At 42.9% G+C, this 13,554-nt stretch overlaps 1 protein-coding gene across 12 annotated transcripts in view; it reads right to left on the bottom strand.

The window, feature by feature from the left end:
- herc1 (HECT and RLD domain containing E3 ubiquitin protein ligase family member 1) overlaps window positions 1–13,554 on the bottom strand; it is a 217,426-nt gene that overhangs the window by 60,954 nt on the left and 142,918 nt on the right. For 7 of the 12 annotated variants that reach the window (XM_033014841.1, XM_033014842.1, XM_033014847.1 and 4 more), the window contains 5 exons: window positions 12,171–12,331; window positions 11,230–11,346; window positions 9,950–10,178; window positions 5,307–5,494; window positions 3,998–4,218 (listed from right to left, as the gene is read on the bottom strand). In XM_033014841.1, coding sequence (XP_032870732.1) covers window positions 3,998–4,218; window positions 5,307–5,494; window positions 9,950–10,178; window positions 11,230–11,346; window positions 12,171–12,331 — 916 coding nt within the window. The remainder of the gene's footprint in view (window positions 1–3,997; window positions 4,219–5,306; window positions 5,495–9,949; window positions 10,179–11,229; window positions 11,347–12,170; window positions 12,332–13,554) is intronic. The other 5 variants (XM_033014849.1, XM_033014852.1, XM_033014853.1 and 2 more) reach the window with 3 other exon arrangements.

Here is a 13,554-nt window from a genome sequence, read left to right as displayed (position 1 = left end):
TAGATTATTGCAGGATGAGAGGAAACTGCGGTTTGTGGAAAATGTAAGTAATTACGAAATGCATTATTTATATTGTGTAGCCAGCATGCATGTGCTGCAGTGGGAGACCTCTGTGTCGCTGGCATTGTCACTGAGTTCAGCTGCCAGTATAGAATCATATGGAATAAGAGCAACCAGTTCAAGGTGCTCAAACATTGTGAAGGTTGTTTTGAATGGAGCCTAGACCATTATTGAGCACGAAACAGTGGAATAAGGAAGAGTAAACATCCCCTTTACTATCAATTCTGCAGCCTGTCCACATTGCTGAATGCTCTCAGCCACCTACCTAGCTGCCCTTTCTTTGGCCAATGTTTTCCCCATTCTTGCTATGTTGGAAACAAATGTCAAGATTCTGAAAATTACTGCTTAAGACTATGTAACAAGAGTTCACTTCTGTTACAAGTGATGATAGATAAAGCCCAGGAAACAGGTGTAGGTTCACGTAAAACTGGGAAGCAACTGAGAACCACAATAAATCATAACACCAGCATCAAAAATGGGTGATTAATATTAAACCTTCAGTTTGCTAACTCTGAACCAAAATTAAAGCCATTATGAAACAAGGCAACAGGTTCAAACACACTCAATGGTGGATGAATTTATTGGTGGAACAACAAGTTGATGTCTCTATCTAATATGAATGTGACCATATTTATGGCCAGCAGGATTGAATTGAATTGAATTGAATATGTTTATTGTCATTGCACAAAACTGAGCAACGAAATTCCATTTGCTTCTCCTCCGTTAAAAGAAATACAACACGACAACCAATACACATATGTACAGTTAATAGTAAAATAATAAATACATTTTTAAAAGAGTTTAAAAGAATTTAGCGGTATTCCTCGAAGTTACTTCTTGCTTCCCAGTGTTCACTATTGGAGTTAAGCTCTTTTATCGCACATGGGTAGAAACTATTTTTTAGTCTACGAGCCTGCGAGCCTGCAGAGACCTGAATCACCTCCCAGAGGGTAGCAGAGTAAAAAGGTGGTTGGCAGGGTGGGATGTGTCCTTCTTGATATTTATGGCCCTGCGCAAGCATCGGGCCTTGTATATGTCATCCAAGGAGGGCAGGTTAGCGTTTGTAATGCGCTGCGCAGTTTTTATAATTCCCTGCAGCGCCCTCCTCTCAGCCACAGTACAGCTGGCAAACCACACCAGGATTCCATACGAGAGGATACTTTCCACGGCGCATCGATAGAAGGACAGCAGTAGCGGCTGTGAGACGTTAGCTCTCCGTAGAGGCCTCAGGAAATACAGCCGCTGATGAGACTTCTTCAAGAGTGACGGCGTTCATTTGCCATTTGAGGTCCCAGGAACATAGTCGTTGACTCTCTCCACCATGTCTCCTTTGATGTATAAGGGAGCAAGTTCCTCTCTCCTCTTCCTCCTGAAGTCAACGACAAGTTCTTTTGTCTTTGATGGGTTGAGTACCAGGTTGTTTTTGGTACACCAGACGGTCAGTTTTTGGACTTCATCCCTGTAGGCAGACTCGTCATCGTTGTTTATCAGTCCCACCAGAGTCGTGTCGTCCGCAAACTTGATGATCCTGTTTGTACTGTGTGTTGGTATACAGTCATAAGTGTATATTGTATACAAGATGGGACTCAGCACACATCATTGTGGCGCTCCTGTGCTAAGTGTCAGGACTGGGGAGTAATTGGACCCCATCCTGACAGTCTGTGGGCGATCTGTTAAAAAGTCCTTAATCCATACACGTGTTTGCATTAACACCTAGATCAGACAGTTTGTCCACCATTCTGCTGGGGATGATTGTATTAAATGCAGAACTAAAATCTACAAATAACATCCGCACATATGCGCCAGGATGCTCCAGATGTGTCAGTGCAGAATGTAGAGCTGTGTTGATGGCATCTTCCGTTGACCTATTAGCTCTATACGCAAACTGATGCTGATCCAGGGTAGGTGGGAGTGAGGACTTAATGTGGGCCAGGACCAGCCGTTCAAAACATTTCATCATGGTCGAAGTGAGAGCAACAGGTCTATAGTCATTCAAGCTCGTAATGAATGTTTTTTTGGGTACAGGCACGATGGTAGCAGTCTTAAAGCATTTAGGGACAGTGCACGTTAACAGAGAGGTTAAAGATTTTGCTAAAAACCTCCGCTAACTGGTCTGCACAGTCCCGCAATACTCTCCCTGGGATGCCATCTGGTCCAGCAGCCTTCCTGGGGTTGACCCTGCGGAGTGTTCTTCTGACGTCCTCCGTACTCACAGCGAGTGGCGGGTTGTCAGAGCTGGGTGCGGCTGCAGGTGCAGGCTCTGCCTCATTCAGCTCAAACCGGGCGAAAAAATGGTTGAGCTCCTCAGCTAGCGAGTTGTTACTGCTGTAGATGATCGGCCCCCCCCTTGCCCTTATAGTTTGTGAGTTGCTGAATGCCCTGCCAGACACGCCGAGGGTCCCTCTCGTTGAAATACCCCTCTATCCTTCTTCCATAGGCTGTCTTTGCCTCCTTAATGGCTCTCTTTAGTTTAGATCTGGCAGTGCTGTACAATTCATCACTGCCAGATCTAAAGGCTGAGTTCCGTTCTCTCAGCAGGTTCCTGACATCCCTGGTCATCCATGGTTTATTGTTTGGGTAGCACCTGACCTCCCTGTTGACAGTGACGTTGTCACAGGATGGCAGGCATGAAGCAATCACATGCTATCTCAATATTGCCCTTGTTGGCAAACACCCTCAAACTTGCTGCTATGCTTGCCACATTACAATGACTGAACATTATTTGTCTGACAAGCCCTTGGGGAAATCATGAAGTGTGTCATATAAGTGGAAGTTTGTTTCAATGAAGGGCCTGGCTTATCTCAGCATTATTTAGTACCAAAGGTATGCGACACCATCATTCTTAACCATGCAGTTTATGCTACAGGAAACATGAGATGGTGGGTGAATTAATCTGAGATTCATGGCATAGCTAATGTAGACTTTGTTGCTCTTATTGAAGAAGCATTTTTGTTAGGCAGCATTTCGATTTTAAGAAATGAGAAAATCCTGGTTTCACAGAAACTGCATATTTACCTCTAGTCATCAGTGACTGAATAGATTTCTTTGCTTAATGCAAACTGACCAAATGATCCTCACAGTTGATTCTAATTGTAAAATATATAGCGGATGTGAAACATGCAAAGAGTAAACTTTTATATAAAACTACAACTCAGGAAGATAGGGTTAAAAACAGCGGCTAAGTCAGACTCATTATGGCTTCAATTATAGCTTTTTAATATATTTCAGGGAAAAGCAAGTTTTTATGTAAGGGGATGTCTAATGTTGAGAGGCAGAAGGTTAAATAGCTTTCATGTGAGCAGTGTAATTCTTTAGCCCAAAATGTCCTTCAAACTCCATCTGTTCCTCTGCTGTTTTAAGATATTGATAACTGTAGATATAGTGGGATTGTGCCTTTAGCAAGGTTACAGCCCAAAAGCAAATTTGGACCACCACAGTGGTGCAGCAGTAGAGTTGCTGCCTTACAGCGCCAGGGATCTGGGTTCGATCCTAACTACGGGTGCTGTCTGTACAGAGTTTGTAGGTTCTCCCTGTGACCACATGGATTTTCTCCGGGAGCTCCGGTTCCCTCCCACACTCCAAAGACGTACACACTTGTAGGTTAATTGGCTTCGGTAGAAATTGTCTCTAGTATGTAGGATAGAGTTAGTGTACGGGGATCACTGGTTGACACTGGTCGGTGGGCCGAAGGACCTGTTTCCGTGCTGTATCTCTGCACTAAACTAAAGGCCTTTTGGTGTTTCTCCCCAAGTAAAGCAAACAAATCATGCATCTCAACGTGTTATCCACTGATATTATCTTTCCAGAGTTTAGATTGTTTTCTCCAATTTTTACCAGCGTGATCAACAAGGGTTAAAGCTACTCCACATGGTCAAAGCAATTGTGAAGCATAAGCTTGAAGCAAATAGGCAAAAGCAGCAGCAGCTGCACCACACACCCATGTCGGCCAGTCCAATACCTCTGGAATCCACATTCCCAATATATCACTGTCACTCGCAAAGTCCTGACCAAACATGGCTTCCATTGCTTCATCGTCCAGGTCAATCTCCAATTCCTCATCAAGGCTGAAGTCATAGAGGGCACCTGGATCTTGTGGTACTGACGTCCCCTCGCGTCGGCTTTGATTTCGATGAGCCTGAACTGAACGATACAAACCTGCTGCAAATGTAAAATATATGCTTTATCAAATTATTAAACACATTTTTAAAAAAAATGATATTTCTAGTTATATTTTCATCTTTTGCTGAAGTTACATTATAGAGTAATCCTTTTTAAAGACCATAGAAAAATGGTGTTAAAATAGTAATTGACGTAAATTTGTAAACAGTGCATACTGCAATGAACCCAAGTTAATTCATAATCACCGCACTAGAACACAGTGCAAGTACAGCACAGGAACTGGCACTTCAACTGACAATGCCTGTGTCGAATATGATGCCAAGTTAAACTAATCTCCTCTGTCTGCACGCGATTCAAATCCCTCCATTCCCTACAAACCCAGTGCCTATCTAAAAGCCTCTTAAATGCCACTATTGTATTTGCCTCCACCACCCCTGACAGCGCATTCCAGGTTCAACCCGCCACCCACCACCCTGTGTAAAATAATGCATCTCGCACATCTACATTAAACTTTGCCCTTCTCACCTTAAAATGAAAGGTAGACACTAAAATGCTGGAGCAATTCAGCGGGTGAGGCAGCATTATGGAGAGAAGGAATGCGTGATGTTTCGGGTCGAGACCCATAACGTCACCCATTCCTTCTCTCCATAGATGCTGCCTCACCCGCTGAGTTGCTCCAGCATTTTGTGTCTACCTTCGATTTTACCCAGCATCTCCTGTTCTTTCTCTCACCTTGATACCTTCTGATCTTTGAGATTTCCACCCTGGGGAAAAAGGTTTAGACCGTCTACCCGATTGATGCCTCTCATAATGTTGACAAAAATGCTGGAGAAACTCAGCGGGTGAGGCAGCATCTATGGAGAGAAGGAATGGGTGACGTTTCGGGTTGAGCCCCTTCTTCTTTAGTCTGAAGAAGGGTCTCGACCTGAAACGTCACCTATTCCTTCTCTCCATAGCTGCTGCCTCACCCGCTGGGTTTCTCCAGCATTTTTGTTTACCTCCAGTTTTTTCAGCATCTGCAGTTCTTTTTTAAACCTCTCATAATGTTATACACTTCTATCAGGTCCCTCCTAAATCTCCTACTACCCTGCCTTCATAGCGTCATTTTGTAACTGAAAATGAAACACCTTCTCCAGTTAGTCGAAGCCACAGATGGTCTTGAGTTTTCTGTGTAGGAATACTTGAATCACCTGCACGCGCCAACAGTGTCCGAGCTGCCAACTCAAACTTTTGCCTCCGAGTGACAGTGGAACGGCTTCGGGAAGAAGGCACACTGGCCGATGATCCGTTCTCCTCAAGATCCAGTCCATCAGGGCTGCAAAAACATTTTTATTAAAATAGGGAACATTTAAAAAGCTGATTTTTAACAAACAATCAGCACTGACATCATTGTAAGGTTAAGCCACATTTGTTTTAAGAAAAAAAAGGATAAATTAGAAATTCCGATTACAATGAGATCTTGATCAACTTGGCCAATGGACGAGGAATGGCAGATGGAGTTTAATTCGTTAAAGCAAGAGTTGTTACATCTTGGTAGGGCAAACCAGGACAGAACTTGCACAGTAAATAGCAGGACCTTAGGGAGTATTGTAGAACATAGGCCTAGGGTACAGGTGCTTAGCTCAATGATGTTGGCGACACAGGTGGACAGGGATGATGAAGGTGGTGTTTACCGCACTTACATTGATTGGTCAGGGTACCAGGTATAGGATGAGGGACACAATATTACAGCTGCACAAGACGGTGGTAAGTCCACATGTGGAGCACTGTGTACAATTCTGGTTGCTCTACTCCTGAAAGGATGTCATTAAACTGGAAAGCATGCAAATAAATTGAGGATGTAATCAGGTCTGGAAGGTTTGAGCCAGAAGAGGAGGCTGCGATTGTTTTCCTTGGATCACAAGTCTGAGAGATGATCTTGGTGAGACATAAAATCATGAAGGGCACAGATACAGTCTTTTCCCCAGGATAAGAGAATCTAAAACTAGAGGGAGCAGGTTTGAGGTGATAAGGGAAAGATTTAAAAGGGACCAAAGAATCATTTATTTTCCACATGGGTGCATACATGGAATGAACTGGCAGAGGAAGTGGAAGAGACGGGTACCATGACGACATTAAAGACATTTAGACAGGTACACGGATAAAATGTTTGGATGGAAATGGTCAGGCGAGTGGGACTAGCATGGTTAGGTACAGTTGAGCTGGGCTGGAAGCTTGCTTCCATGCTGTTTAGATCAAACTCTAAAAATCAATATACTTAAGGATTCTGGTTGCCTCGAAAAAAAACCCCAAACGATTTGGTACATTGCTATTTTAGAAAAGTTATGTTAAATATAGAAAGACTTGAAAACTCAGGAAATAATGGATCACCATGCTCCGAACTGGCATACAAGTTATGTTAAATAATGGAACGTTACATTGAAAGAAATATGAACATGGCTGCAAAATTAATGAACACACATGGGACAATAAAGAGCCGAGCGAGCTCTGTTGTGGACCCAGGTATACTGCGAGTCATGTACTCCAGTGAGCAGGATATTGGACAAGCTGTAAGTTGTTTTAAGCTAGGTTCCGATAATGAGATGTTTAGCAGCTTCAAGGAAGGTTTTAGCAGGGATTGATAGCAACACGTTTGTCAGCGTGTTAAAGGTGCTTGCAAGCAGTTTATTTTGTTAGCCTGGGCAAAGAGTTGATAACAGCTTATTTTATGACCTTCTCAGCCCGAGTGGAAAGTCGATAACAATTTGTTATTCAGTCAAGCATGAATTAAAAGATCTTGGGAAAGTATGGTCTTCAGCACCCAGGTCCACAGCTGCATAATTAAGAGACAAAAAACACAGGTCAACCTCGGATTGACTGCCTATGTGTCAGAATCCAATGTTACAGAGGATATCAATATTTCAGTCAGAGAACATCTTTCTCATCCACCCCTTCAAATTCAGTTTCTGGATACAGATTCAGGACAGGAAGACATTATGGTGGTTGCAAATGTACACCAACATTAACTAGTTCCTTGATCCGTTCTGATTTGGCAACGTTTCTGAGGTGAAGAGTTGAGTGATTTACTAAGAGCAACTGCCCCAATAAATGAAGAAGGTGCTTCTAAATCTTTCTCTCGCCAAGTTAGTTTTCCAACTACTTCAATCAGCAATGGGTCACTGCAAAGGCCAACAGAATTTAAAGATTATTTTTTTTTTAAATAAAAGGTATCGTTGGATATTTTCTCAGTGCACACTGTTAAGGTCTTCAATACACCTACTTGTTTGATAGACTCGCCACTGATATATGAACTGTTTTATTTTGAGTCAGTGCCTATCTGGGTAAAGCCAGATACAGGGGACGGGTGTAGCACAGAATTCCCTCCTACAATATGAACACAAATGGAAACTTGCAACCAACACACTTTACTATTTGCCACCATTCCCAACATAACAGTAACAGGACTTTGAGTTCCAAGTTCCATCCATAAATTGTTAGGAATGGAATAGCCTGTTGTCGGGAAGTGAAATGCAAGCCACTATGATTCTCAAGGGGGCAGGAAGGCAATTGTGGTTTACAGGGTGAATATTCCTATCCTGCCCAGGTCACAATGGCCATTTGTGTTTCAAAGTGAGAAGGTGGCACAATGGTGCATTATTCTCAGCGAAGATAGATACAAAATGTTGGTGTGACTCAGCCGATCAGACCGCTTCTGTGGGGAAATAGTGATGTTTTGGGTCGGAACTCTTCTTTAGACTCCACAGAGAGGGAACAATGGGAAAGGGATTGCAGAACTCTTTAAGAGGGGAGAAGAACTTCTTCAAATTAGGCATACTTCAAGGAGATTTCACAGTGGAGCAGACAGAATGTGTAGAAAGGAACTATAGATGCTGGTTTACACTGAACATGGACACAACATCCTGGAATAACTCCGGTGTTGGGGGGGGGGTCCGAACCCTTTTTCAGACTGCCGACCCAAAACATCACCTATTCTTTTTCTCCAGAGATGCCGCCGGACCCGCTGAGTTCCTCCAGCATTTTGTCTATTTTTGGTATAAACCAGCATCTGCAGTTCCTTCTTATACAGTAATCTCAGCGACCTTGTCCCTCCTGCTCCGAGTAGAGTTGGTGGGCATGTGATAGAGAATAGGTCACTGGAAAGCTTCAAAGAATGAGATGCTCGAAGAAAATACATCACTCAATAGGCTGAATATCCTCCTCTATTATGAACAACAATCAACCTTATCTTTGAAAATGAAATTGCACAATGACTACATTTGTGTATGTTACAAGGTTGGCATGGAAAGGGTTAAGGTTGGTTCTCAAATTAAGGTCCTAGATTGGGCAAGGCTGATATCAATAGTGTAAGAGAGGTCCAGGCAAAGGTAGACTGGGAACAGATGCTTGCAGGTAAAATTATAGCTGATTAAACGTCTTTTAAAATAATGTAATTATGACGGTTGCAAAGGAGACAGATGCTATGGTTGCCTTCATAGATCAAGACATAGAATATAAAAGTTGAGATGCAATATTACAATTTTGCTAAGCATTGGTTAGACTGCACTTGAATTATTGTGAGTAGTTTTGGCCGCCACACTATAAGTATGTGGTTGCACTAGCGAGGGTTCAGAGGAGATTGACCAGGATGTTGCCTGGATCAAGGACTTGACTTAGGGGGGCAGATTGAATAGGCTGGTTCATTTTCTCTGGAGTGAAGGAGGCTGAAGAACAAAGTGGGATGAAGGAGGTTTAAAAGGGGTTTGAGGGAAATTAAAAAAACACAGGATTGATATCTGGAACTCTGAGAGGCGGAGGTCAGACACAATCACTACATTTAATAGACATTTAGACAGGCACTTAAATATGCAAGGCATAGAAAGATGCAAACCTAATGTGGACAAATAGAATGAGTGTAAATGGGGGAAAATGTCAGCATGGATGTGTTGGGCTATGGAACCTGTTTCTGTGCTGTTCAACTCTATATCAATGACATAACATGAAATACGAGATGCAGCACAGTGCAAGGGCAGCACAGCGGTAGAGTTGCTGCCTTACAGCACCAGAGACCCAAGTTCGATCCTGACTATGGGTGCTTGTCTGTACGGAGTTTGTACGTTCTCCCTGTGACATGCATGGATTATCTCCAGGAAGCTCTGGTTTTCTCCCACACTCCAAAGACATACAGGTTTGTAGGCTAATTGACTTGGTATAAATGTAAATTGTCCCTAGTGTGTGTCGGATGGTGTGAAGGATCGTGTGCGGGGTTCGCTGGTCGGCACAGACTTGGTGGACCGAAGGGCCTGTTTCCGCACTGTATCTCTAAAGTAAACAAGATGTAACCTTTAACTTGCAAAGACTCAACAAAGCAAGCTAATAACATCCAAAGATACAACAAACAGTCTCACTGGCCAACACGCCTCCCAACAGGTGACTGTTCCATCCCTTCCTCAAATCTTCAACATTACAGGAGGAGAATTGAGGTGGTTAGGTGAAACTTAACATTTTTATATCTATTCATTTTGGGAAGTTAAAGTACATTATAATTTCCCATTTACTAAAGATACAATGGAACAGCGACTACAGATGAAACAAAGAACAAACTACTGGGGGAACTCCGCTACTTGAGCAGCATCTGTGGAGGGAAAAGATCTGTCGACATTTTACATCAGGACCCTCCACAGAAGCTTCTTGACCCGCTAAGTTCCTTCATCAGTTTGTTTTGCACTCTGTTAAACTATAACATCTTTAAATGGAGCAGATAAATCCTAAGAAGTGGAGGTCACCAACTTACCCCTCACTGAAACCCTCTTCTGCTTCAGTGGCATCAGCAGCAGGTATTTCAGGTGACTGCAGCAAGCCTTGGTCTCTGGACTTGTCCCCATTGCCTGAAGCAGTTGCCCCAAAGCATGAATCTGTAGGGACTGTCGACTGTGGCTCATCATCCTCTTCCGTGCCTGGGTGCTCGATCATCCACATGGCCAACACAGTGATGTTCTGGGCATCTGCCTCTCCTCTAGCCCCTTACACAGTTACATAAATAGAAAACCATTCAGTAAACTCACAACTTGGGTAACTTTTTCCCTCAATTCCACCTCCCACATTTAAAGTAACAATCTAAGGACATGATAGTGGTGGGTATACGTGCTGTCAGAGGAAGTAACTGATGCAGGCATTATAACATTTAGAAGACTTTTGGACAGGTACATGGATAGGAAGAGTGATATAGACTAGCCGCTTGCAAATGGAACTAACTTCGATGGGGCAGCTTGGTCAGTATGGAGAAATTGATCGGTGTGGAAAAAAGGGACTGTTTCCCTGTTGTATGACCATGATAGAAAGCAAAAAAAAGTCACGATCATCTGGAGTAATATTCACCATAGTGCATACATCAGACAGGAATGTCTCACCACATAATCCCTGTGGGAGAACAATCTTGCACTGAATACAGAAAATATATTTCAAAAGTAATGATATTGTCGTTCCCATTATTTGAAGCCCTTGCTTTTCTTGTTGGTAGACAAGTCCTGTTGGTGTACAAAATCATGAGGAATAGATCGGGTCAACGCAGAGTCGCTTGCCCAGAGTAGGGGAATTAAGAACCACGCAAGCAACTGTTTTTTGTTTACACACAAATAATACAGGGTTTAGGAATTTGTCGCGTAACATGTCTTATTTGAGGGTCTAGATCAATAGACAATAGACAATAGGTGCAGGAGGAGGCCATTCGGCCCTTCGAGCCAGCACCGCCATTCAATGTGATCATGGCTGATCATCCCCAATCAGTACCCGTTCCTGCCTTCTCCACATATCCCCTGACTCCGCTATCTTTAAGAGCCCTATCTAGCTCTCTTGAAAGCATCCAGAGAACCTGCCTCCACCGCCCTCTGAGGCAGAGAATTCCACACTCACAACTCTCTGAGAAAAGGTGTTTCCTCGTCTCCGTTCTAAATGGCTTACTCCTTATTCTTAATTATCTAATACATGGTATCTCAACATTTCTTCTCTTCCACTAGTTTGATCTATCACAGCAAAGAAAGTAAGCCAGTAATGAGCTTGTCAATGTAGACTTACCCGTGGCTTCCATGGCTTTTGTGATCTGCCTGAGGGAGAAACCCATTTCCAAAAGAGGAACAGCAATGGGTGGTGGTGGTGGTGAAGTTGACAGTCTGCTACTAGGATCAGATGAAGCTAATAAAATAAGGAACATTTAATTATCTGCTGGCACGTAACAATTATACTGCCAGTCTCTGCAGTAGTTTGTAACATTGATTCGGCGGATTTGAGGACATTAATTGTTTTAACACATTTTGTTCCAATGTCACAGCTCTTTATATTTTGAAGCCAGATCTTCAGATATCACACATAAAATTAAATTGTGCAATGCATCCTCTTCCAAATGCTGTAAAAGAACAATTGAACTCATTTTTTCTCCTCAATTTTCCCTCTCACTTTTTGTCATTGAAAATAATCTGGTCCATTTTTTATTCAGAGTGTGTATATGTGCTAACATCTCCATACAGAGCACCATCAGAATACTAGGTAGACAAAAATGCTGGAGAAACTCAGCAGGTGAGGCAGCATTTATGGATCGAAGGAATAGGTGATGTTTCGGGTCGAGACCCTTCTTCAGACTGATATGGAGATTGGAGGGCGGGAATAAGAAAGGAAGAGGCGGAGACAGTGGGCTGGGGGAGAGCTGGGAAGGGGAGGGGAAGGAGGGAAAAAGCAAGGACTACCTGAAATTGGAAAAGTCAATGTTCATACCACTGGGTTGTAATCTGCCCAAGCGAATTATGAGGTGCTGCTTCTCCAATTTGGAATATTCTTATTTAAAGCAGCCTGGGATTATGCCTCATGATCATGGAGCAAATGAACAGATTTGGGAAATGCATGGTCTAAATTGATCAACGGTGTGTATTCTCAATGAAATGAAAATTTAGGATGAACAGCTGAAGAAGGAAAACCACCAAAGCCGGGCCTTATCCCAGCAGCACATTAATTGCTTTCAGTACCTGTTCGGTTTGTTGGTCGGGTTGGCTGTGAGTCTGGTGACGTGAGGCTTTGACGTCTACCCACCTCTTCCGTAGGTGAGGTTGGCAAGGAAGACATGGGTGGAGTTTGCGCCCGTCGAGTGGGCAGTAAGGTGGTAGTTGGGTAACTGGAGAACATTTGGCTGGCAGAGACAATATTATGGATTACTTTCACCAACAAAAAATGTATTACACCAACAATATTAACAATGAAACCACTCAAAATATTACATGCATGCACTAGTCATCATTTTGTACCCCTCCCATCTCCATCCTTTACAACAACATCAAAGCCAGTCACGCAGACTTTCAGTGTGTAGGAAGGAACTGCAGGTGCTGGTTTACACCAAAGATTGACACAGAATGCTGTGGATAGAGGAATGGATAACGTTCCAGGTTGAGACCCTTCTTTCAGTATTTATAAAGTGCTCACATTCAATCATGAAATCTTTCTTTTACAAGGGGTGAGTTTTAATTTTCATATGAATTTAGAGTTTAAAACTGCATAACAGGATAACATTTTGAAGCGATGTATTCCTCATCTAATAAGGGCTACAGTAAAGAATATCAAATATATTCTTTTGAACCTAGAACATAATTTTGAATATCATATATATTCTTTTCATAGAAACATACATAGAAAATAGGTGCAGGAGGAGGCCATTCGGCCCTTCGAGCCAGCACCGCCAATCATTGTGATCATGGCTGATCGTCCTCTATCAATAACCCATGCCTGCCTTCTCCCCATATCCCTCCACTAGCCCCTAGAGCTCTATTTAACTCTCTCTTAAATCCATCCAGTGACTTGGCCTCCACTGCCGTCTGTGGCAGGGAATTCCATAAATTCACAACTCTCTGGGTGAACAACTTCATATACAACTTCAGAGCTTCAAATTGTTTTCCCTCACATAATTGTGTAGTCCAGAAGATTAAGACTCAAGGGACTCAAGGCATGTTGGTGAAATGGATCCAAAATTGGTTTGGTGATTGGTGGGTGACGTTTTTTCTGCCTGGAAGTCTGCAACAAATGGTGCACCACAGGCATAGAGGCTAGGAATTGTTGCTTGTAATATATATAGGATGAAAATATGGCTGATTTGATTAGTACGCCTGCAGACATCATGAACATTTATGGAGTCATGGAGAGAAAAGAAGTTTGGAATTTAGCAGGGCAATGATGTAGCTGTAGCTGGAACGTCAGGCAGAGAAGTGACAGATGGAATCGAATCCGAGAACTGAGAGGTAATGCATTTTGGAAAGTCAAATTCTGGTAGGACATGGAGAGTAAATGACACAGACCCTTCAGGCACTGATGTACAGATATACTTTGGGGTGCAAGTCCATAACTCCCTAAAAATGCTGATGC

Source organism: Amblyraja radiata, chromosome X, assembly GCF_010909765.2.
Source record: "Amblyraja radiata isolate CabotCenter1 chromosome X, sAmbRad1.1.pri, whole genome shotgun sequence".
Taxonomy (NCBI): domain Eukaryota; kingdom Metazoa; phylum Chordata; class Chondrichthyes; order Rajiformes; family Rajidae; genus Amblyraja; species Amblyraja radiata.
The sequence above is the reverse complement of the archived record's forward strand: the minus strand, read 5'-3'. Positions and strand labels throughout refer to the sequence as shown.